The sequence below is a fragment of the Erinaceus europaeus genome, chromosome 12 (genome assembly GCF_950295315.1).
Source record: "Erinaceus europaeus chromosome 12, mEriEur2.1, whole genome shotgun sequence".
Classification (NCBI taxonomy): domain Eukaryota; kingdom Metazoa; phylum Chordata; class Mammalia; order Eulipotyphla; family Erinaceidae; genus Erinaceus; species Erinaceus europaeus.
The window spans coordinates 74,565,070-74,589,939 of record NC_080173.1 but is presented as its reverse complement, the minus strand read 5'-3'; the positions used below and the strand labels follow the sequence as shown (position 1 = coordinate 74,589,939).

General features: G+C 37.6%; 1 protein-coding gene across 5 annotated transcripts in view; it reads left to right on the top strand.

Annotated features, from left to right (window-relative positions):
* The window catches only part of NF1 (neurofibromin 1), a 317,563-nt gene that overhangs the window by 280,069 nt on the left and 12,624 nt on the right, over positions 1-24,870 (top strand). For all 5 annotated transcript variants that reach the window (XM_007530811.3, XM_007530810.3, XM_060203994.1 and 2 more), the window contains 10 exons: positions 1,641-1,767; positions 5,208-5,339; positions 6,437-6,572; positions 8,884-9,041; positions 11,929-12,051; positions 12,692-12,822; positions 13,321-13,421; positions 14,909-15,051; positions 15,602-15,648; positions 17,184-17,400. In XM_007530811.3, the coding sequence (XP_007530873.2) occupies positions 1,641-1,767; positions 5,208-5,339; positions 6,437-6,572; positions 8,884-9,041; positions 11,929-12,051; positions 12,692-12,822; positions 13,321-13,421; positions 14,909-15,051; positions 15,602-15,648; positions 17,184-17,400 (1,315 nt within the window). The remainder of the gene's footprint in view (positions 1-1,640; positions 1,768-5,207; positions 5,340-6,436; positions 6,573-8,883; positions 9,042-11,928; positions 12,052-12,691; positions 12,823-13,320; positions 13,422-14,908; positions 15,052-15,601; positions 15,649-17,183; positions 17,401-24,870) is intronic.

The window sequence follows — 24,870 nt, the reverse complement described above, 5'->3', positions numbered from 1 at the left end:
AATATAAGCATTGCATATTTTTTTAAATGCAAATACCTAACTCTTACCCATCTCTCCTTATTCTGAGGTGGAGTTGTGCACTTTACACATATAAAAAAAGCATCTGTAGTGAATTTAAGTCAGACAGTTTCTGGAACCAACATTTAAACTTTATTATCCTGGGATAATTATATTCTTCTTCTAGCATTTGCCCTTCTTCCGTAGCCAGTCAACAGCATCAGGTTGAGCCTGATGTAAAGTTTCGAGACCTCCTTTGAATCTGGAGAGGTGGCAGTCGTTGACTATGTGGGTCATAGTCTGTCTGGAGCCGCAGGAGCAGTTCGGGTCGTCTCTGGCTCCCCAGCGATGAAACATAGCGGCGCACTGGCCATGGCCTGTTCGATAGCGATTGAGGAGGGCCCAATCATAACGTGCTAGGTCAAAGCCGGGTTGACGCTTGCAGGGGTCTGTGATGGGGTGTTTGTTCTTTACCTCAGCTGACTGCCAGCTCTGTTTCCAAGAGACTGGAACAGAGAAGTTCAGTGTAGGCGTAGGGGACCAGATTGGGTGATGAGACGTCAAGCGTTGGACAGGGTGGGCAAAGATATCCGCGTATATTGGCAGGTCCGGTCGAGCGTAGACGTGGGAAATGAACTTAGATGATGCCGCATCCCGACGAATATCTGGCGGGGCGATGTTGCTAAGAACTGGCAGCCATGGAACCGGGGTGGAACGGATGGTTCCAGAAATTATCCTCATGGAGGAATATAATTTGGAATCAACCAAGTGGACATGGGGGCTACGGAACCATACTGGGGCACAGTATTCTGCAGTGGAATAGCATAATGCCAGAGATGATGATCGTAGTGTGGAAGCGCTTGCGCCCCATGAGGAGCTGGCCAGTCTTGCAATGATGTTAGAGCTCCAGTAGCCTTGTTCTCCTACACTGGAATGTAAAATCCACAACAACAAGAAAAGTAGTTTTTCTTGTTGTTTCAACCTGAGCACTGCTCAGCTCTGGTGGTACCAGGGATTGAACCTGGGACTATGTTGCCTCAGGTATGAGAGTCTGTTTGCATAACCATTATGCTGTTTACCCCCCACTGGAAAAGCAGTTCTTAGTTTATTGATCTACTTGTAGATCCCAAAATCATGCACATCAAAACACATGATGATAAAAATATTTGACAAGTAAAAGAATGATTCTATAAAATGGAGTTAATGCTGCATTGGATTGCTTTAAAGATTTCAGTACAATAAGATACCTAACATTATTATACGCTGAGGCACTCAGTTAAATAAGAATTCTCCTTATTCTCTTGAATTTTAAATAACCATGGCACACAACTATCAGTTACAATTCAGTGGATGGTCTTATTTTAAACAACAGTACTATAAAAAAAAAAATTAAGTCATCAGAATCCAAGTGGACATTTCTTTGCACTGTAAATTATAGCAATCTCACCCCTTTGTTTCATTATTTATATGATTGACTCTTGCATTGATTGTAGTAAACTTAATATTTTCTGTAGTGAGTGAAAAAAGTTAACTTGAAAGAATTACTTATCTTGTTGTGGTTATTGACACAATTCCAAAACCAATCAATGAGCCTTTAAGAGAAATTCCAGTGTGAACTCCCTTCCACTTGTCTCATTGTCTAGAGTCCAGAAGAAGTATTCATGGCAATCCGAAATCCTCTAGAATGGCACTGCAAGCAAATGGATCATTTTGTTGGACTCAATTTCAACTCTAACTTTAACTTCGCATTGGTTGGACATCTCTTAAAAGGTAGACAGACCTTTTGTCAGAATATTTTATGAAATGTTATCAAAAAGTCAGCAGTGGCTAACAATTATTTGAAACAATTTGATTCATGCTATCTTACTTAAATGCAGACTGTATCTGTCTTAGGTTATATTTTGTTCAATATGAATTGTAATATAATTTCTATAGCAAATTGCCTTTTTTTATTAATACTTATTTATTTACTCCCTTTTGTTGCCCTTGTTGTTTTATTGTTGTAGTTATTATTGTTGTTACTGATGTCATTGTTGTTGAATAGGACAGAGAGAAATGGAGAGAGGAGGGGAAGACGGGGAGAGAAAGATAGACACCTGCAGACCTGCTTCACTGCCTGTGAAGCGACTCCCCTGCAGGTGGGGAGCCGGGGGCTTGAACCGGGATCTTTACGCTGGTCTTTGTGCTTTGTGCCACCTGCGCTTAACCCCCTGCGCTACCACCTGACTCCCGCAAATTTGCCTTTTTAAAAATAACAACTTACTTCTCTTTTTCCTTGCTACTAAGACTTCACTGGAGCATTATACTTGCATAATTCCACTGTTCCTGGCAGACTTTTTTCCCCTCCATGTAGAGAGTAAAAGGCAAAGATGGAGAGGGAGGGAGATGCAGAGAGAAAGAGATACCACAGCACTGCTTCATTGCTCACTAGGTACTGCTATGTGGTGGCTATGCAGGTGAAACATACTCTACCACTGTGCTACTAGCCTAGCTAAAACTTGATTCTTACCTAGAGGGTTTTTTTTTTTCTTTACCTAGAACTGAGATTTCTGGTAGTTATTATTATTAGTAAACAGTACTTAAGTGTCTTTTTTATTGTAAAAATAAAACAGACAAGTCAATATATGTTATTTGAATGATTTATATTGTAAAATGTTGTATTAGAAATTTGATCTCTTGGAGATTCCAGTCTTCAGTTTATTTCCATCTTACTGTTGATCAGTCCCATTGTAATATACTGTAGAACCTCACCTTTCTGGTACCTCCACCACATTCTTCCAGCTTTCAGTTATTCCTCACAGCCAGCTCCTTCACTTCTGACCTGGCTTTTCTCCCCAGTGCTGATTTCACCATATGTTAGGTTTGGTTTATTACTATGGGGTAGTCATGACAAAAGATAGCAGTTAATAAGAATAGCATTGGATGGTGAATCAGATACAAAAGCAGTATAATGTAGTGCCTGAGATAAGTACTTGCCTTGAACCAATGGTTTTAAATAACACTGGATTGGGGCACACAGAGACTCATGCTAGAGTTTGAATTTACTGCTTTGTATAATTTCAAATCATTCTTAGCCTATTATGAAGCTTGCCACAGGTTTTATCTTAAGATATACATGTACTTACCAGTACAAACATATAGCTGATTTCACCACTAACTAAATTTTCTACAAAAATTACTGACAGTTTTAATCTTTAAAGTGTATGAGTATTGCTCAGAAGTTACAGATTATAAGATCCAAGAGGTGAGATAGATACTGGGCTAATATAGTTTGCATATTCTGTGTTACAACTAAATGAATACCAAATACTTTCAGTGTTCAAGTCCTCTCTTTTAAAGTACAGTAAGATTGGCCAGGAGACCTCTCACCTAGTAGACTGTCTGATGTACCAACCACAAAAATATAGTTTCAAACCATTTCACCACATGGGAGCACCTTGGCACCTAGCACTGGAAGCAGCTCACAGATGGCAGGGCAAGCTGTGATTTCTCTCTGTGTCTCTTTGTCTCTTCTTTCCTTCTCTTTCTGTGTATCTCTTTTATGTCTGTTTTTAAAAAAGTTAAATAATGAAATAGAAATTTATTGGCAGTGAGATAGTTCAATAATAGAGCACAGGACTTGCATGCCTGCTGTCTCAGGTTCAATTCCTGGGACTCTATATGCAAGGACTAAGAAGAGCTCTTACCTTTTCCTACCTCCCTCCATAAAAAATAATAATAATAGAATAATGTCGTATTGAGACCTGAGATGTTATTCATGGGTACAGTTCATGATTTCCCTACATGAGGTCTCCAGCAGCCATATGAGAACACCAAAAACAAAACCAGATGAAACTCCATGGATGGTAAAGTGCTTGCACGCTCTCTCTCTTTCTATCTCCCTCACTCTCTCAAGATATAAAATGAAAATTTGGCCAGGAGCATGTCATTGTTGTCATGCATGCACAAAATCTTAGGTTTGACTCTCAGCACCATATTAAAAAATAAAATAAAATAGAATTAGTGACTAAAAACTGTCCAGAAATTCAGTTTATCCTATCAACCCTGGTCTTGGGACACTAATGCTGTATATTTCCTATGTTATGATGTTTCTCACTCTGTATATTTAAGCAATAGAATCCTGTTTTCAAAAATCTATCTTTAGATGAATTTAAATGCATTTTTTTAAAATATTTATTTATTCCCTTTTGTTGCCCTTGTTGTAGTTATTGTTGCTATTATTGATATTGTTGTTGGATAGGACAGGGAGAAATGGAGAGAGGAGGGGAAGACAGAGAGGGGGAGAAAAAGAGAGACACCTGCAGACCTGCTTCACCACTTGTAAAGTGACTCCCCTGCAGGTGGGGAGCCGGGGGCTTTAACCGAGATCCTTATGCAGGTCCTTGGGCTTTGCGCCATGTATGCTTAACCCATTGTGCTACCGCCCGACTCCCTACATTTTTTTTCTTTTAATCCTTGTACTACTATAGAGAATAGAAAGTCTAAAATGCTATCATCTCTTCTAATTTCCCTTTTGCTGAAGTGTTTTTTAGAATTCAAGGAACTATTTTGTCTTACTAATATTATTTATTATTCTGTTTTAGGTACTTAATCCTATATAAAATTAGTCAGTCACATATGCATGTTTTTTAAATTTATTTTCCTTTTTGTTGCCCTTGCTGTTTTTCATTGTTGTAGCTGTTGTTGTTGTTAGATAGGACAGAGAGAAATGGAGAGAGGAGAGGATGACAGAAGGGGGAGAGAAAGACAGACACCTGCAGGCCTGCTTCACCTGCAGGTAGAGAGGCGGGGGCTCGAACTGGGATCCTTTCACCAGTTCTTGCGCTTCGTGCCACGTGCACTTAACCCACTACACACATATGCATGTTTTAACCTACCCAAATGGCTGCACTGGAAGGCAGGAGTTATCCCTTACAAAATTTTCTCTTTCTCTCTCTCCCTTCCTTCCTTCCTTTTTTTTTTTTTTTTTTTTTAATATTTTATGATGTGAGAGAGAGGCAGAATCTAGCGCATTAACTCTTATATATTCATTGTCAGGAATTAGAACTCCAGACCTCGTACTTGGAAGTCCAGAGCATTACAGTTGTACCACCTACTAGGACAACTTTATACTTTAGTTCCTTATATAGCTGCTAGCCACAAAATAAGAACTCAAAAGTTACTATGTAAAAGAATAACTTCAACTTTTTATTTGTTTTTATTTTCTGTAGGATACAGGCATCCTTCACCTGCGATCGTTGCAAGAACAGTCAGGATTTTGCATACACTGCTAACACTGGTTAACAAACATAGAAATTGTGATAAATTTGAGGTGAATACACAGAGTGTGGCTTACTTAGCAGGTAAAAACATAAAATTAATCTTCTATCTATATTTAAGGACTGTCAAAAATATGCATATACCTAGAGGTGCTCTTTAACTGCTTCCTTGGCAAGGTAAGGAGTACAAGGTTGAGACCTGTGATGTGGTTGTAATGTTGAAAGGTTTGCCAAAACCATGTATTCCTTTTGTCATCTTTGGTTTAAGACACTACAGTAACTCCTTAATACCAGTTGTAAAATCTGAATGCCTTGTTCTGGACCCTTAACCAGCCCTCTTGATTTCTGTTCTTTCTTTAAATTTCATAAATCTTGTTTATTTCCTCTCCAAATGAATGGATGTTTCAAGTTAATCTGCTTGTCATTGCCTAGAAGTACCTTTCTGCCTTCTTAATATTCATTCTTTATACCATTTGTTTTACCTCATTTAAACTTTCTCTGCTTACTCTTACCTGGTTCATGTTTCTTCACGTAGCATTTATGTATAATATAGTCCTTGAACATAGTCATATAGTGGAGATTGCTAATTCCCAGCAGATTTAAGTGTGACAGTTTGTTTGAATCATCTGTCCTTTGACAGATGAATAAGCATCCCAGAGTATCTTTCCTTATCTAAGAAACAGACTTCAGGGACCAGAGAGATAGCGCACCTTGCCATGTACACAGCCTAGATTGAAACTAAGGCACCACATGGAGGTACCACAGCTCTGGAGGGAGCTCTGGTGCTATGTAGGGGAGGGGTCTTTCCCTCTCTGTGTCTCCCTCTCAGTCTAAATGGAAACCAAAAAGTCAACTCAGGAGTGGTGACATAGCATATGTGTAAGGTCCTGGCTCTGCAAAACAGAAAAGGGGCGGGGGGTAGACATCACTATACCTGAACTACCTGTTATTTGTGTTTGTTGAGATTACCAAATTTTTGTACTATACAGTCCTCCAAATCATGAACTCTTTAAGATAAACAAATCTATCTTAAGTGTCTTATAGTCTCAACCTTCACACTTTCTAGATCCCTTTTTGTATGCTTGATTAAAGGCTTCAGAGAGTTGTAAGAAGCACATCTTTTTGTAAGTCACCCTTGTGTTTTATTAAAAATTTTAGTCTGATTTTCTTTTTCCTTTTAGCTTTACTCACAGTGTCCGAGGAAGTTCGAAGTCGCTGTAGCCTAAAGCACAGAAAGTCCCTTCTTCTAACTGATATTTCTATGGAAAATGTCCCTATGGATACATACACTTTCCATCATGGAGACCCTGGCTATAGGCAAGTGAATTTTTCTCCCCTAATTACATAATTACAATAGAAGGCAATATAAAGGAGAATCTAAAGATATTCTAATGTGGGTATGCAAATCAATACTCATTTTTAGGGACCCAGGAGGTAACTGAACAGGTAGAGCACAAGTCTTACCATGCCACAGGCCCTGTGTTCAATATCTGGTACCAAATGACAGCACCTGGGATGGCACCAAGAGAACTCCATGGATGGTGGTGCTTTGATGTCTTTCCCTCTGTGCTCCTCTCTGCAGTTATCTATCTAGAATAGAAAAAAAATTGAGCTGGAATTCAACTCAGTGGTATTGTGCTTGGGCAAAACCCTGAATTCATTCCCTGGCACAGCATTAATGGTGAACGAGAGTCAGAAAGATAGTCAAGTAGCAGCACACCAGACTTGTATGACAGAGGCTCCAGGCTCTAGTTCCTGTAAACCACCAGGTCCCTAAGCTGAGCAGTGCTTTGGTCTCTGTCTTTCTCTATCTCTCCCTCATAAAAATAATCAAGTCTTTTTAAAAAATTAAAGTTTACCAAGAGCATAGGTTAAAAGATTAATGAGAATAAATGAGCAAAACTTAAAAATCCATAGTATTTAAAGGAGGCTAACTCTAGGAAAGCTATTTTTCTTCTAGTCCAATATGTTTATCTCTTGTAAGCACAGCCCATTTGAATAATGAAGAGATGATCTCGAAAGTACAGGGTTGCAGGAGAGGATTTGGGAAAAAAACAATATGAAATAGAAGCATCACATGCTTAATGATAAAAAAAAAGCTAAGCTAAACAGGATTTTAAAATATGTGTGTGTGTGTGTGTGTATATATATGTATATGCCAAATTCTATTTTATCTGCTTATGTCACATTAAGGTTATTTAAAAGTTTTCTAGTGAACTAGGAATAAAGCTCAACTTTTGTGCCTGGGTCTCCCAGTTTTAATCCTAACCCCCCTATTTACAAGAATGATATTCTGGCTAGCCTCTCTCTTTTTTTTTTTTTTTTTTTTTGCCTCCAGAATTATCGCTGGGGCTCAGTTGTCTGCACTACAAATCCACTGCTCCTGTGACCATTTTTTGATTTTCTGGGTAGGACAGAAAGAAATTGAGAGGGGAGGAGAAGGTAGAGAGGGGGAGAGAAAGACACCTACACACCTGCTTCACCTCTTGTGAAGTGACCCCCTTCTTGTGAAGGAGGGGAGTTGGGAGCTTTGGGGGCTTCCCTCTCTTTCTCATGTAAGACTCTTCGTCTGTTTATATGAAATAAAAAGTAAATATAATTTTAAACAGATTAAAAATTATGCCCCATAGTTGTATGTTGTTTAGAGAAGTATGTATTTTCAGTGTAACATGGAAAAACTACTTACAATGGCATCACTTAGGGATTTTTCTGTATTTTCAATTAAATGAAAATATCATTAAGTTTTAAGTACAGTGAAGATTGAACAGTAATCTTGTATTTGTAAAGCTAATAGCATTTAATTTGTTAGTGTCATACTTTTTGATTAAAAAAACTCAAAAGTTCTCTGCTGGTATTTTAACAATTTATGCAAAATTTTCTAGGTTTTCTGTAATCTTCAATCCTTCCTATGATTATGCTTTTTTTTTTTTTTTGAGATGTGCCCTTTTTGTTATACAATGGAGAAAGTGAGTTTACCTATTTTCCTTGTCAAAATATAAATTAAAGTTGATTTTTGGGGCCAGGCGGTGGCACACCTGGTTAAGTGCTCACATTACAGTGTGCAAGGCCCCAGGTTCAAGCCCCAGGTCCCCACCTGCAGGGGGAAAGCACAAGTGTTGAAGCAGGGCTGCCAGTGTCTTTCTGTCTCTCCCCCTCTCTGTCTCCTTTCCCTCTCAATTTCTCTGTATCAAATAAATATATATATTTTTTTAAAAGTTGGTTTTCTCTGTTTTTAAACCATACGTGCAGTTTTCTACTTAGATTTAATTTTGCCTGATTGAAATATCAATGCAGTATAAGTCTGGTCAGCATTCCATGAGTATCTGCTGTGTGTCATACCATGACAAGAAAGCCAATACTTCTGAAGATACTTAGTACATTGTGTTTCTAAGCTAGTGGCAGCGTGGGGGGTGGGGAGGAAGCATAATAGTTACGCAAAGACACTCATGCCTGAGGCTCTGAAGTCCTAGGTTCAATCCCCCACACTACCAGAAACCAAAACTGAGCAGTGCTGGGGTGGGAGGGGGAAGGGTTTGTGCAATTTTAAAATTGTTTGCTGTCAGTGGGGATCAAGTAATGGCTGTATTTGTTGTCACATTAATTATTCTCATTTGTTTAAATTTCTCAGGACACTAAAGGAGAATCAGCCATGGTCCTCTCCCAAAGGTTCTGAAGGATATCTTGCAGCCACCTATCCAAATGTGGGTCAAACCAGTCCCCGGGCCAGGAAATCCATGAGTTTGGACATGGGGCAGCCTTCTCAGGCCAACACTAAGAAGTTGCTTGGTCAGTTCATATAAATTATGTTGGACTTTCTAGAATTTTTTTTTTTTTAATGATCAGATACTTTCACTCTTGGGAAATTATTTGAAATTGTTTTAAGATTATCAAAGATTCCTTATTTTGATATAACACAGTTTTTAATGCTAATTATAAGAGAGTTTGGTGGATCATTTAAGTCATATCAATTAGGATAGAAGAATGAGAACAATTTTATTCTGATTCATAGACTAAGTACTGTGGCTCTCCAGGTTTTGTGGTTTTGTTCTGCCTTAGCCAGGCAGCAGGGAGTTGGGAATAGGAAAGACAGTAGATACCCATGAAAAAAGGAAAGCTAGAGTCATGCTGCATGCAGACGCAGGGCCTCTGTTGATAGATACTGTGGCCATCTCTTCTTTGTAAAAGCAAAAAGGTAAGATTTTTTTTTCTATTGCTGTATTTTTTTTAATTATTATAAGATGATGTGCTTCTTAAATGGTAAGATTGTTTGGTTTTATCAGCATTTGTCAATAAGAAGTACGGGTACAATGTTGTAAGACCCTTCCCCTTTACAAAAGTGAGACAAGTAAATAATGAGAGACTTCACTAATACTGCTGCTTCATAGAGGACTGCAAAGGCACTCTTACACAACTTGATTAGGGTTTTATTACTGGAATGTTTTGGAATTACTGGAATGATTCAGAGACTACTATTCTGTATATATAGTACACTGAATTTCAGTTATCCATGCAAATATATTTTAAGTGTTTTTAGATATTGAGAAAATATTTGTGTTCATAAGGAAATCAGCTATTAAACAATGAAGTATGAAAAAAAAATTATCTGCCTGAAAGTCACAAAAGACATGGAAGCCATGAATATTAATCACTTTTACTTGCCACGTTATTCTGTTACCTTTTGTCTGATTTCCTTTCTATTTAAACTTTGCCCTAAATAATGTAGGAGTTTCCTGGTTACTTTCTGTTCTGTAATTCTGGATTTTCATGCTGAGGAAGCAGTAAATGAAAAACAAACTAAGATAAAATGCAGTACTGGGCTGGGGAGATAACATAGTGGCTATGCAAAGAGCTTTCCATGCCTGAGGCTTCAAGTTCCAAGGTTCCATCCCCAGCACCACCATAAATCAGTTGAGTGGTGCTCTGGGAGGGAGAGGGGGAATCAAAATACAAGATAGAATGCAATACTGAACTCATTCAGCCCATGTATAAGATTACACATTTACAGTCTGCCCTGAAGCACTCATAGTTTGATGACCTAGACTTATATGTCATTAAAGTAGTATGGCTGGAGGAGGGCAAGCAATCTGGAGAAATTAGAAAAAGCTACAGAGAGAAAGTAAAACTTGATCTAGGACTTAGAGATTTCAAGTTTGTCAGGTAGACACAAGATAAGGAAGGTATGCATTCATAAAATGGAGGGATGGTGCTAAAATGAATAAAGAAAAGGCAGGAAAAGCAACTGGGAAGTAAGTTAAGCTGCAGAAATATTACAGCTATATTGCAGAAGATTGCCATGATAGGAGATATAATAGGAGTATAATTCCACATCACTCCCACCTCCAAAGTTCTGTACTCCTACCCTCTCCAAAGGTAACCACCATAGTTTTCCCAGGTTCATAGGTAATAAGTGTATTTCACAATGCATGAGATTATTCACTATGTTTTCTTTTTTTCTCATTTTCCTTTTTATTCTAGTTTGTGCATTTTTCTTGGAGATTTTTTTTACTCCTATATAGTTTCAACTATGAATGAGTTAGTCAAGCCTAAGTGTCTTAGTTATCTATATTACTTTTTCTAAGCTCCAGATACATTTTTTTTATCTTAATCTTTGAGATACACACTTCCTCAGTTTACAGGTACATGAGATTGAACTAAATCTTTTTGAGTTAGTTGCTAAATCCTCCTTCATTATTACTATCAGTATTCAGTTGCCAAAATGATTTATATTGACTTCAATTCTGACTTGAAAAAAATTATACTGTTCAAAATGTTCCAGGACCTGGGGAAATAACTTATCTGGTAGAGCACACACCTTACCAGGTGTGAAGACCCAGGTTCAAGCCTTAGTACCACAAGGGAGCACCATGGACAGCACCAGGAGAAGCTTGATGAATGGTGGAGTAGTGTTGTGGTATCTTTCCTTTCTCTGTTTCCCTCTCTCTATATATATATGAAATTAAAACAAGGAAAAACTCAGCACAGAAGCAATATAATCACCCACGTGAGGCCCTGGTGTGGCACATGCGCTCTCTCTCTCTCTCGCTCTCTTGTTCTCTCTCGCTCTCTCTCCAGATTTGTTTTAAGAATTACACAAAGAAGAGTGACGAAAGGTCTTGGGATATAAAGAACAGTTCTGAATTTTAATGCTTTAACATTAGTATATTAGATAGTACTTATTACCTGATGCATTATTATCTAGTAATTTCAGGAACACAGATTTTTTTCAGTTTAATTAAAATGAAATTTTGATTTTTACCTATATTTGGAAATTTTTCATAATGATGACATTCTTGGTACAGGCAGAGATTTTTAGATTGAAAAGGCTATTCAGACATAGTTGGTGGTTGCTACTGAGCAGTGTATATTCTGTATTAATTATCTAATACTATACTTGTTGGTGGAGTTTGGTTTACCTCTAGTGTAGTAATTATAATTTCAGCTTAATGTAGATAGATAAGGTATATCCTGCCCTGAAATTGGGAAGTAAAAACCCAAAATTCCTTAAGAAGATGGAAAATTAAGAAGAGAGACTGAGTGAGAGTAATGAGTTTGAACTTTCTTGGGGCCCTTGTGTAAAAATTTAAATATCATGTGCCCATACATTTTCTTTTAGTATATTCCTATTCACAGACATTGTGGTTATGAACTCTCATATTCTATAACTTGTTTATAGGAACAAGGAAAAGTTTTGATCACTTGATATCAGATACAAAGGCTCCTAAAAGGCAAGAAATGGAATCAGGAATTACCACACCTCCCAAAATGAGGAGAGTAGCAGAAACTGATTATGAAATGGGTAAGAAATAAAATTAGTAATTTATCTAAATCATTGAAAATGAGGTTAGAGGATACATTAACCCCCTGTGTGCTTTCCAACCATTTCTTGGAGTCTTTTAGATATTTGCTCTTTTTTTAAAAGATGAGTTTTGCAATCCTTACAATGTCAGATAACCTGAAACCTGTGTAAAAAATAATCATTATGGAGGCCAGGCAGTAGCGCACCAGGTTAAGTACACATAGTATGAAACTCAGGGACCTGTGCAAAGATCCCAGTTCCAGCCCTGGGCTTTCTACCTGCAGGGGGGTCACTTTACAAGTGGTGAAACAAGTCTGCAGGTGTCTGTCTTTCTCTCCACCTCTTTGTCTCCCCTCCTCTTTCAATTTCTCTCAATCCTATCCAATAAAATGGAAAAAATGACCTCCAGGAGCAGTGAATAGTAGTGCAGGCACCAAACCGCAGTGATAACCCTGGAGGCAAAAATAATAATAAAATAATAATTATAAGTAGCTAGCAAAAATATTGTGTAGGTGGGGTTTATGTTTATTTCAGTATTTTATGTTTCAACTAAAAAGATGTTGAATATATTAGGTGACATAGCATCCAGGTATCTATTCTATTAGGAAAGCTGATCCTGGTAATCTGTATCTTACTGCAGAAACTCAAAGGATTTCCTCATCACAACAGCACCCACACTTACGTAAAGTTTCAGTGTCTGAGTCGAATGTTCTCTTGGATGAAGAAGTACTTACTGATCCGAAGATCCAAGCACTTCTCCTTACTGTTCTTGTAAGGTTTGGGGGTTTTTGTTTAGTTGTTTTTTTTTTTTTTTTTTTTTCACTTTTTAAATGTTTTTCCCCCTCCCAGTTATTTATTCCAATCAATTCTTAGGAGATGCTTAAATATTATATCATGAAATAAAGTTCATTTTTATTTATTTATTTTCCCTTTTGTTGCCTTTTTTATTATTGTTGTTGTAGTTATTGTTGTTAATGTCATCGTTGTTAGATAGGACAGAGAGAAATGGAGAGAGATGGGGAAGACAGAGAGGGAGAGAGAAAGATAGACACCTGCAGATCTGCTTCACCGCTTGTGAAGCGACTCCCCTGCAGGTGGGGGGTCAGGGACTCGAACCGGGATCCTTAACACCTGTCCTTGAGCCACCTGCGCTTAACCCACTGCACTACTGCCCAACTCCCGAAGTTTTTTTTTTTTTTTTAATCATCAAAATAGTTAACCACTCCGCCACAAACATAAAAATGTTTCTATTTACTTTTATCTTGCTAGGCTACACTGGTAAAATACACCACAGATGAATTTGATCAGCGAATTCTTTATGAATACTTAGCAGAAGCCAGTGTTGTTTTCCCAAAAGTTTTTCCTGTTGTGTAAGTATCTCTTGTTTTGAATTACTTTCTTACCTATCATTGCTTTATAAAGGCTTTGGAAAAGTGTCATCCAGTGATGTTCACTGATTACAAAGAAGGGAATATAAGCAAGTATGAAGAGACAGTGGGTTTGACATGGGCTAGTTGGCCTCCTGAGTTGATTTTTCTCAAATGATTCATCATGAAATATTGTGCATCACCTCACTTTGGAGCAAACCATCCAGCTACCATATTTGAAGTAGAGTTTGTATGTTTATCATTAGCTGAGTGACAAAACAAAATCATCTTCCTACTTGGGAGATGAATTGAGCTCTCACTTAACAGCTAAAATCTTACTAGCTCCAACATGTTCAAATTTAAATAACTTTTAAAAAATTTGGAAAATTGTACTCTTAATATAGGCTTTCTTTTTTTATATATATTTTATTTATTCCCTTTTGTTGCCCTTGTTGTTTTATTGTTGTAGTTATTATTGTTGTTGTCGTTGTTGGATAGGACAGAGAGAAATGGAGAGAGGGAGGGGAAGACAGAGAGGAGGAGAGAAAGATAGACACCTGCAGACCTGTTTCACGGCCTGTGAAGCGACTCCCCTGCAGGTGGGGAGCCGGGGTTTGAACCGGGATCCTTATGCCGGTCCTTGTGCTTTGCACCACCTGCGTTTAGCCCGCTGCACTACAGCCTGACTCCCCATATAGGCTTTCTATATAGTATCATAGTATGTGTGTTTGTGTGTGTGTGCCAAACATAGTTAATATGACAAATTATTTTTTGCCATGTTTTTCCTCACTACTAAAAGCAAATAATAAAGACAGACTTAGGGCCCAGAGATAGTTCGCCTAATAGAGTGTACACATTGCCATGTGTTCAAGGACTTGATTGGGTCCCTGGCCATCATATGGGAGCACCTGCAAGAGGATAGCTTCACAAGTGGCATAATAGTACTGTGGTGTCTTTCCCTCTTTGTTTCTCCTTCTATCTAAAAACAGAAGAGTTCACCAGGAGCAGAGGAATCATGCAGGTGTGGTATCCAAATGATAACCTTGGTAGCAAAAAGATAGAAAGGGAAGAAGGGAGGACAAACTCAAATACATATATTTATTATAGGAACTAGATAGAGCGCAGGTGGCGGTACACCTGGTTAAGTGTACACATTACAGTGTGCAAGAACCCGGGTTCAAGTCCCTGGTCCCCACCTACAATGGGAAAGCTTCACAAGTGGTGAAGTAGAGCTGCAGGTGTCTCACTGTCTCTTTCCCTCTCTATCCGTCTCAATTTCTCTCTGTCTCTATCTAATAATAAGGTGTTTTTTTTTTAATTCTGAGAAAGAAAAAAAAAAAAGAAAACTTTGAGGAAGTACCAGAAAGCAAAACACTTATCTCCCTGATTTTTGTCATGTTTTCCTAGGGCATATGTAATATGTTTTCTAGTATATATTTTCATTCATTTTTCCTTTAAAATGTTTGTTGATTTTTATTTTTATTTTCTAGGCACAATCTGTTGGACTCTAAGATCAACACCCTGTTGTCATTGTGCCAAGATCCAAATTTATTAAATCCAATTCATGGAATTGTGCAGAGTGTGGTGTACCATGAAGAATCCCCACCACAATATCAAACATCGTATTTGCAAAGTAAATAAACGTATAAAGAGGAGGATGGTTGATGAACCTAATAATATGTACACCATTACAGGATGTACTCACTAAAGAATTCTCTACAAGGGAGAGGCTTGTTGATTCTTCTATCACTATATGCTGTTTTCTGACTTTTAATTATGTGTTCAATAACTGACACAAATTTATTAAATTGAAATATGGTTTTACACTGAGTATATCTTAAGTCAGTTGTATGTGCTTTGATACCCTAAAAATGTTTTCAGTGTATATAGGTTTTATATATCATCAACTACATGATATTTAACTTCTGTTAAGATTTTTTTATTATTTATTTATTTATTTTAATGAAAGAGATACACTGAGAGAAAGATACAAGGAGAGAGAGAGAGAGAGAGACCAGAGCACTGCTCAGCTCTGGTTTATGATGGTGCTGAGGATTGAACCTAGGACCTCAGAGCCTCAGACATGAAAGTTTTCTGCAGAACCCTTAAGCTATCTCCCCAGCCCCTGTTAAGATTTTTAAAGTATCATGCTTATTATAAGAGTAATATCTGGTTTATTGCAGGTTTTGGGTTTAATGGCTTATGGAGGTTTGCAGGGCCCTTTTCAAAGGTAAGAAAAAACATTTTCTCTATTGGCAGAATAAAAGTTTTTATTCATATGATTGTTCCTGCTTTGTAGAACACATGGTGCAAACTGAATGATGATTCATAATAAACACATGTTCCATTTTATAAGAAGCTTTCTACCTCAAGACATTTTCCCAAAAGGCAGCACACTTAATATGTTTATTAATTAGTTAATCACAACCCATTTAAAGCTTAATTTTTCAGGTTATTATAAACTTCTAAACTTTTTGCCCTCCATCCCTGATAAAGTTGATGGTATTACTGCATGTATTGAAGTATCTTGTGACTAGTAGTAGTAAGCATTACCTATTATTAAAACCTACCTGTTTGAGTTAGGTGCATTTTTCTATAAATACATCCTAATTTACTCCTATTCAGGTTGTTACTTCATTGGCAGTAGTGTCATGCTATAGAAGTGTGTATTCACTATTTTTATCTACATATGGTCTATTTCCAAATTGATTGAGGTTCCTTGAAGGCAAGACTTCTATTGATACTTCTTCCCTCACAGTTCCACAGTAGTTGTAGGATATGCTAACTCAGTATGAGTTGTCTACAACCACATTCTAATGTTATAAATTAGGTATTTTGTTATATCTGAATAGCTCTTGATACGCAGTTACTGTCATTTTAAAAAATGGGTCTGAAGTCATAAAAATATAGTATGCAAGATTTTTTTGTAGTTTGATTGCCATTAACCCTGAGCTTTTTTACTTGTTTTCTGTATTGGAAATTTGACTAAATATCAGTCCTGAGGATTGTATTGTCTTGGGATTGAAATCAGTCTTTGTGCATGGCTCTCAGTAATTTCAGGCTTATCTTTAATTTGAATAAAACTCCCAGTTGTAAGTCTCATGATAATCTATAAATATTACTTGACCAACTTTATTTATTGTGGTTTTTTTTTATGTTTGATAGGACAGAGAGAAACTGAGAGGAGAGGGATAGAGAAAGGAACAGTGAGACAACTGCAACACTGCTTCACCACTTGTGAAGCTTTCCCTCTGCAGGTGGGGTCCAGGGGCTTGAGCTCAGATATTTGTGCATGGTAATGTGCACACTCAAGCAAGTATATCACTGCCTGGCCCCTCTCGCTTTACTTATTTTTTTCTTGCCACCAGGGTTTTCACTGGGGCACTGTACCAGCATAGCTCTGCCATTCCTGATGGACATTTTTCTTTTCTTCTTGATAGAGGGTGGGATACAGAGACAGAGAAAGGGAAAGGAAAAGAGACAGAAGAGGCACCTGGAGCACTGCTCCACCACTTGTGAAAGCTTCACCCCTCCAGACAGGGACTATAGATTTGAACCCATGCCATCATGCATGGTAACGTGTGCACTCTGACAGGTGCTCCATCATCCAACCCCACAACTTATTTTTAATGATCTATAATTCAAAGGGGGAAAAAAGTACATTATGCCCAAAATTAAAAGTTGAGTTAATCTTTTTTGGCTTCAAGGTATTTACAAAATAAGAGAAAGAATGGAGCTAAAATAATTTCCTATTTTCCATTACAGCAAACACAAATCCCAGACTATGCTGAGCTTATTGTTAAGTTTCTTGATGCCTTGATTGACACGTATTTGCCTGGAATTGATGAAGAAACCAGTGAGGAGTCCCTCCTGACACCCACATCTCCTTATCCTCCTGCAGTGCAGAGCCAGCTTAGTATTACTGCTAACCTTAACCTTTCTAATTCCATGACCTCACTTGCAACTTCCCAGCATTCCCCAGGTCAGTAAATATAATCTTTATACAAATCTGAGCAATAGTATTAATATACCAACATTAGGAATTCCCTTGTTATTAGTTTATAACAAATTTTGCTCCTTTTATCATGAGATTCACTTTACATTTCTCCTTTACCTTGTTAGCTGACTTGAATTTTGTTATTCTACAAAGTTTTCTACTTGCATTAGACAGTGAAGTGTCTATAGAGTATTCACATAATGTCCCAAAGTTATTATAATATACTGTTTATAGTCTAGGCAGGAAGAGCAACCTAAGGTATAGTAAGTGGACAGTATTACAATTTTCTTACTAGTTATACTAACCTTGCCCTAAAAACTTTTATGTTTCTGATACAGCATACTATATCCGAAACATAGACAAAATGTAGAGGTGCCACTTAACTTCAGCTAGTAACAATTCAGCTATACATAGATCAGCCTGGAAATCTAGGAGTAAGTAAATAACTATACAAAAATTCATCTCGAGTAACTAAAACCCATAAGCATATTCCTTAATGTGGAATCACTGTTGGGTCTAAATGAGAAAATATAGTATTTCTTTTTTTTTTAATGTAGTATTTCAAAGTGCAACTAAGATGAAAACACTAAGAAATAGTATTTTAATACTATTTGAGGCTGAGATAAACAAAACAGCAAAAATAGAAAATCTACAGAGCTCTGGGTTCATTTAGGGTTCAAGTGAAGTGCTTATACAACTCTGTTTAACACTGAAGGTCTTATTCATTATAAAACTAATGTCATTGTGTGTTATGATGGTAATGGATATAATAAAGGAAAGTTTTCATTATGGTTATTTCCTATTCAGAAAGCTATCTTTCTAAAATGGTAAAAAGATTTTGTGCTTAAGATTTTTCTCAAAATAATCACTTACAAGTTACCTAATTCTGTAAGAAAAAAAATATATATATGTATACATATATATAACTAGTTAGCTAGCATGAATTTTACTAAAATTTATTAAAAGTAAAATAAGCTGTCAGCAAGGTGGTAGAGTATATGCTTTGCATAAGTGAGACCCTGAATTTGATCCCTAGCACCATAAGAAAAACAAAAATAGAGAATGTCATTTTGAAGACATAGCAGAGTAGTTTTCTATTCTCTTGCTCTATCTCCTAGGTCCGCCTCATAATAGTAAATAAAAAGCCAAATGATATGGCGTAATTATTTTATGACATACAAGATTCATAAATAGAACCTACAGTTTTATGTGAACATTTTAATGTGTAATTTTAAACATTCCTAAGCATTTGGCAACCATAACACCCAATTTATATTTAAAACCACTATATTAAATAACTGTATTCATCTATTAAGCTTTGGTCAATAGCAAAACTTTGAAAAGCATTGGAAACATTATTTGACTCATCGTTTATGTATAGCCACTTCACTGTGCCTATTCAAGTTAGTTTCTCCCCACCCACTTCAAGAAAGAGAAGACCTGACCAACTTTTTTGTTTTATCCTATGTAACTATATTCAGTTGATCTCTCTCACTAACTTCCTGGACAGTATTTTCCCAAATGCTCAATCTCAGACCAGCAACATTAACATCACTTGAGAACTTGCTTGAAATGTCTAGATACTGAGCCACTAAATTCTTTCCCTCACCACTTTCTTCCATAAAATCAGCATTTTTGAGTTTTGTGGGGAGGCTATAGAGGTAATTTGGTTCTGGCTCACAATGCTGTGTACAGACAGATAGGGAGATCTAGGTATAGAGAAACTAAGGCAATTGCTTTATCACATAATTCTTTTTTTTTTTTTTTTTTAATATTTATTTTATTTATTTATTCCCTTTTGTTGCCCTTGTTGTTTTATTGTTGTAGTTATTATTGTTGTTGTCGTTGTTGGATAGGACAGAGAGAAATGGAGAGAGGGAGGGGAAGACAGAGAGGAGGAGAGAAAGATAGACACCTGCAGACCTGCTTCACCACCTGTGAAGCGACTCCCCTGCAGGTGGGGAGCCGGGGTTCGAACCGGGATCCTTATGCCGGTCCTTGTGCTTTGCGCCACCTGCGCTTAGCCCGCTGCACTACAGCCCGACTCCCTCACATAATTCTTATCTAGAACTAAGGCCATGTTCCTTGTACCACTTTCATTCCATTCTACATGCTCCTATCTATTTGTTTATTTATTTGCCAGAGCTCTGGTCTATGATGATACTGAGTATTGAACCTGAGACATCAGAACCTTAAACACAAAAGTTTTTTTGCATAATCATTATGCTGTCTCCTCAACCCCCTATTATTTTCCTCCCTTCCTTTTCCTTTTTCCTTCATTTTTGTTCAGATTTATTACTTCCATCTACTTTAAGTTCACCAGTGCTTTTTTTCTGAGTTATTTATCCTTTATAATTGTTTATAATGTTCAACTAAAATTGCAACTAGAAATTAATGGATTCTTTTATGAAGTTTGGTTCGCTTTGGTCAAATTTTTTTCTTCTAGGTTACTAAAGTGGTGTTAAATGTATCAAAGTGAATAGTTATTCTTATACTGACTTTTTTTTTTTTAATGTTGAGGTATTTTTGTCCATCTTTGCATACTAATAGAGATAATACAATAACCAGGTTGAAAGGAAAGGAATCAGTTCAAAGTTCCATGCTAGTTGGTTATTCATGTCCATGTGTTGATTGGACATCAGCTATAATATTTCCTTGGAAAAACAGCCCTACTTTGCAACCTCTTATTTAAAATTGTTTATAAAAATTAAAAATAGTATATATGGTTTAGGTTCCTTTTTTTTTTTTTTTTTTTTTAAGATACCAAAGTGACCCCCATAGGTGGGAGCCAGGGGCTCAAACCCAGATCCTTTAGCAGTTCCTTGCACTTTGTACTATGTGTGCTTAACTCAGTGCGCCACTGCCTGGCCCTTAGAAAATATCTCTCTATCAGACAATTAGAAAAGAATCTCTTTTTTTTCTCCCTTTATTGAGGGGTTAATGTTTTACATTTGACAGTAAATACAATAGTTTGTACATGCATAACATTTCTCAGTTTTCCACATAACAATACAACCTCCACTAGGTCCTTTGTCATCCTTTTCCAGGACCTGTACTCTCTCCACCCCACACGCACACACCAGTCTTTTTCTCTGGTGCAATACACCAACTCCAGTCCAGGTTCTGCTTAGTGTTTTCTCTTCTGATCTTGTTTTTCAACTTCTGCCTGTGCCCTCCTCTCTTTCTTTACTTCATATCATTGTAATGAACAAATTTATATATTTTTTAATTTTTTTAATATTTATTCATTTTTGTTACCCTTGTTTTTTATTGTTGTAGTTATTATTGTTATTGATGTTGTCATTGTTGGATAGGACAGAGAGAAATAGAGGAGAGGAAGACAGAGGGAGAGAGAAAGACAGATACCTGCAGACCTGCTTCACCGCCTGTGAAGCGACTCCCCTGCAGGTGGGCAGCCAGGGGCTCAAACCGGCATCTTCAGGCCAGTCCTTGTACTTTGTGCCACGCTTAACCCGCTGTGCTACCCTCCAACTCCCAAATTTCTATTTTTATCTAATATCTCATTGTGTGAACACAATATTTACTTGTCTGTTCTCTAATTTGGGTTGCTTCTAGATTTTTGTAGTTGAGAACAGGGCTGAATTTTGTACAATAGCTTTTATTTTATTATTGTTGTTTTTCTACCAGAATACTACTCAGCTCTAGTTATGGTAGTATTGAAACTTGATGCTTTAGGAATGAAAGTCTTTTTGTATATAGGTTCCAATTTTTAAATCAATGGTGTCATCTCTAGTGATTCTCCAGAGAAGGCTGACTGTTCTCCATGAAAACTGAAGTTTACACAAAGTGAAACTAAATGTGGTGTACAAAGCAAAGGGCTCTGTGGATGAGAGGGAGCAGTCAGGGCATTGGGATGCTGCTGCATGATTATAGAAAAGAATCTAAGTTGTGGGTGACAGGGTTTTGCAGACACCACCAGAAGATGGGAACTTGGACCCATGTGTCAACAACTGTATCTTAAACTATAAACCCCAACCCCCAACAAAATGATTTGGGGGGAAAAAATAAGCAGAATGACAGCCCAAGAGGTATACAGCAGTAGAAAGCTAGGCATGTCACATGCTAGAGTGACACTCTGGTCTTTCTCTCTCTCACTTTATCTCATGAAGTAAGTAAGACCAGTCCCTTTTTTAATATAGAATGAATTAAATAGAATCAGTGTTGAGCATTCCCTGTCTCTTAATTATAAATTGCTTGTTCTTCAGTTTGCCAGGCTATTTTCCCATGTTTTAGGAGAAGGGGTCTATCTTTTCAATAGTAGCTTTATTCTCCCTCAAAACTCATTTGTATCTTCAAACTGTGGAGTTATCTCTACAAAGAGATTCTAATTTATCTGTGTATCTAAGAATTGTGATTTTGTTATTTTTCTCATATAGAATACCTCCTGTAATAGTTAATAACACATAATTAGGGGGTCGGGCAGTGGCACAGTGGGTTAGGCGCATGTGGCACAAAGCGCAAGGACCGTCGTAAGGATCCCGGTTCGAGCCCCCGGCTCCCCACCTGCAGGGGAGTCACTTCACGGCAGTGAAGCGGGTCTGCAAGTGTCTATCTTTCTCTCCCCCTCTGTCTTCCCCTCCTCTCTCCATTTCTTTCTGTCCTATCCAACAACAGTGACATCAACAACAATAATAACTGCAACAATAAAATAAGAGCAACAAAAAGGCATAAATAAATAAGATTTTAAAAAACAAAAATGCTCTTGCTTTTGGTGGTGTAGGGGATGGAAACTGGGATTGTGGAGCCTCAGGCATGAAACTCTCTTTGCATAACTATTATTCTATCTCCTTCCATTCTCTTTTTAAAATATTTTATTTATGGAGGTCGGGCGGTGGCGCAGTGGGTTAAGCGCATGTGGCGCAAAGCGCAGGGACCGGCTTAAGGATCCCGGTTTGAGCCCCCGGCTCCCCACCTGCAGGGGAGTTGCTTCACAGGTGATGAAGCAGGTTTGCAGGTGTGTCTCTCTTTCTCTCCCCCTCTCTGTCTTCCCCTCCTCTCTCCATTTCTCTCTGTCCTGTCCAACAGCGAACGACATCAACAATGGCAATGGTAATGACCACAGGGAGGCTACAAAAACAAGGGCAACAAAAGAGGGGAAAAATGGTCTCCAGGAGCGGTGGATTCCTGGTGCAGCAATGACCCTGGAGGAAAAAAAAAAAAAAGCATAATTAGGTACACAGCTTTATGTCAATAGCTCCATGTAATCCAAAATCATTAGCTTTTTTTTTTTACATTGCTGAATTTGTTGATAAAAGAAATGGTGAATTTTAGCCAGATTCCTAACTTAGTCTAGCATTTCAGCTTTGCCAATTAGCTATCTAGATACCAATATGTCTCTCTAGCTCTACTGCTAGAAGTCTAATGATAAGCAGAGTGTTTAAAAGTCAGAAGGTCTTTATCACTCTCTAAAATGGGAATATGACTACAATCTGCCATCACATACCCAGCAGCACCTTACATCTACTCTACTGAACTTCATACTGGTGAAATCTCTTTATTTATGTAAAAAATAAAAAATTACTACTTGTGCACAGCTCAACCCTTTGCTGTAAATTTTCCATGTCAATACAAAAGTTCCTTTCTGTATTTTTGGTGTTTAGCAGAATCTGCTAATAAACTGAATTTTACTTTGGTTTCTGACATCCTCTGCTGTCAAGTCAGATAAGAGACTCATGAACACCTTCTAACTTCTTCCTATCCTCTATACTATTTCTTATTTAAGTACAAATTCTGGCGATAATTCATCAATCAGCAGCTTTTGAAGAAGTGGTAGTCATTATCAAATAGTAATTATGTCTAGAAATTCATTCTTCTCAACAAATTATCATAGCCTACTTGTTTATCACCTTAGCACAAGGGGGATTGATTTTTAAATACATACTTCAAATATATAAATATCTGGTTTTTGAATCCTATCCTAATAATAGCCCTTTCAATCAAATGAACATAAATTTTTCTCCTTTAGATTTTCCCAAACACCATTAAGAGCATTCTGGGGGTTGGGTGGTGGTGCACTGGGTTGAGTGCACATGTTACAGTGTGCAAGGACCCAGGTTTAAGCCCCCGTCCCCACCTGCAGAGGGAAAATTTCACAAATGGTGAAGCAGGGTTGCAGGTGTCTCTCTGTCTCTCCCCACTCCTCTCAATTTTTGGCTGTCTCTATCAAATAAGTAAAGATAATAAAAAAAATTATTTTAAAAAAGAGCATTCTGAAGAGAATCTGTAACAATATATAATATCTAAGATTTCAAATATAAGGCTGTGACTTAATATTAAGTTTCATATACCTGTGCTGAACATGAATTGAACGATTACTAAAAACTAGAGATTGAGTAGCTCAATAGAGTGCAGGACATGTATGTGCGAGGCCACTGGTTCAGTCCCCAGCAATAGATATGTTAGATTAGTGCTCTGGTCTCACCAAGCAAATATTTTTAAGAAACTAGAATATAAACTCTGTCTACATTTAAAAATGCTGTATACAGCACTTCTTTCTTAAGATTAAGCCATGCATATTTTTCTTAGATTCTTAAAAAAGCAGAGAAAAAAGCAAAGAAATGGGGAGTTGGGCAGTAGTGCAGTGGGTTAAACGCACATGGCGTGCAGCGCAAGGACCGGCATACGGATCCTGCTTCGAGCCCCCCTGTCTCCCCACCTGCAGGGGAGTCGCTTTGCAAGCAGTGAAGCAGGTCTACAGATGTCTATCTTTCTCTCCCCCTCTCTGTCTTCCCCTCCTCTCTCCATTTCTCTCTGTCCTATCTTAACAACGACAACATCAAGAACAAAAGCAATAATAACTACAACAACAATTTTAAAAAAGGGTAACAAAAGAGAAAATAAGTATTAAAAAAAGCAAAGAAGCAGGGCAGGGGTATATAGCATAGTGGTTATGCAAAGATATTCTCATGACTGAGGCTCAGAGTCCCAGGTTCAGTCCCCTGCACCACCATAAGCCAAAGCTGAGCAGTGCTCTGGTAAAATAAATAAATAGATAGATAAATAAACAGATAAAATTGAAGCAATGTTAAAAAAAAAAAAGGCAAAGAACCCCCCTTTTTTTTTTTTCCTCCAGGGTTATCACTAGGGCTCTATGCCTGCACCATGAATCCTGGCGGCCATCTTTTCCATTTTTGTCGTTGTTGGATAGGACAGAGAGAAATTGAGAGGAGAGGGCAAAACAGAGAGGGAGAGAGAGATAGACACCTGCAGACCTGCTCCACCACTTGTGAAGCTTTCCCTCTGCAGGGGGTAACTGAGGGCTTCAATCTGGATTCTTGTGCACTGAAATACATGTTCTCAATCAGATGCACCATCACCTGGCCCCTCTTATTTTTTGCTTTGATTAGCTTATTTTACAGTTAGGGGATGATTTATTTTTTCAGAGCAAAGACCTATGAAGTTCAGTTTTATTTTAAATTAATTCAAACTTTATTT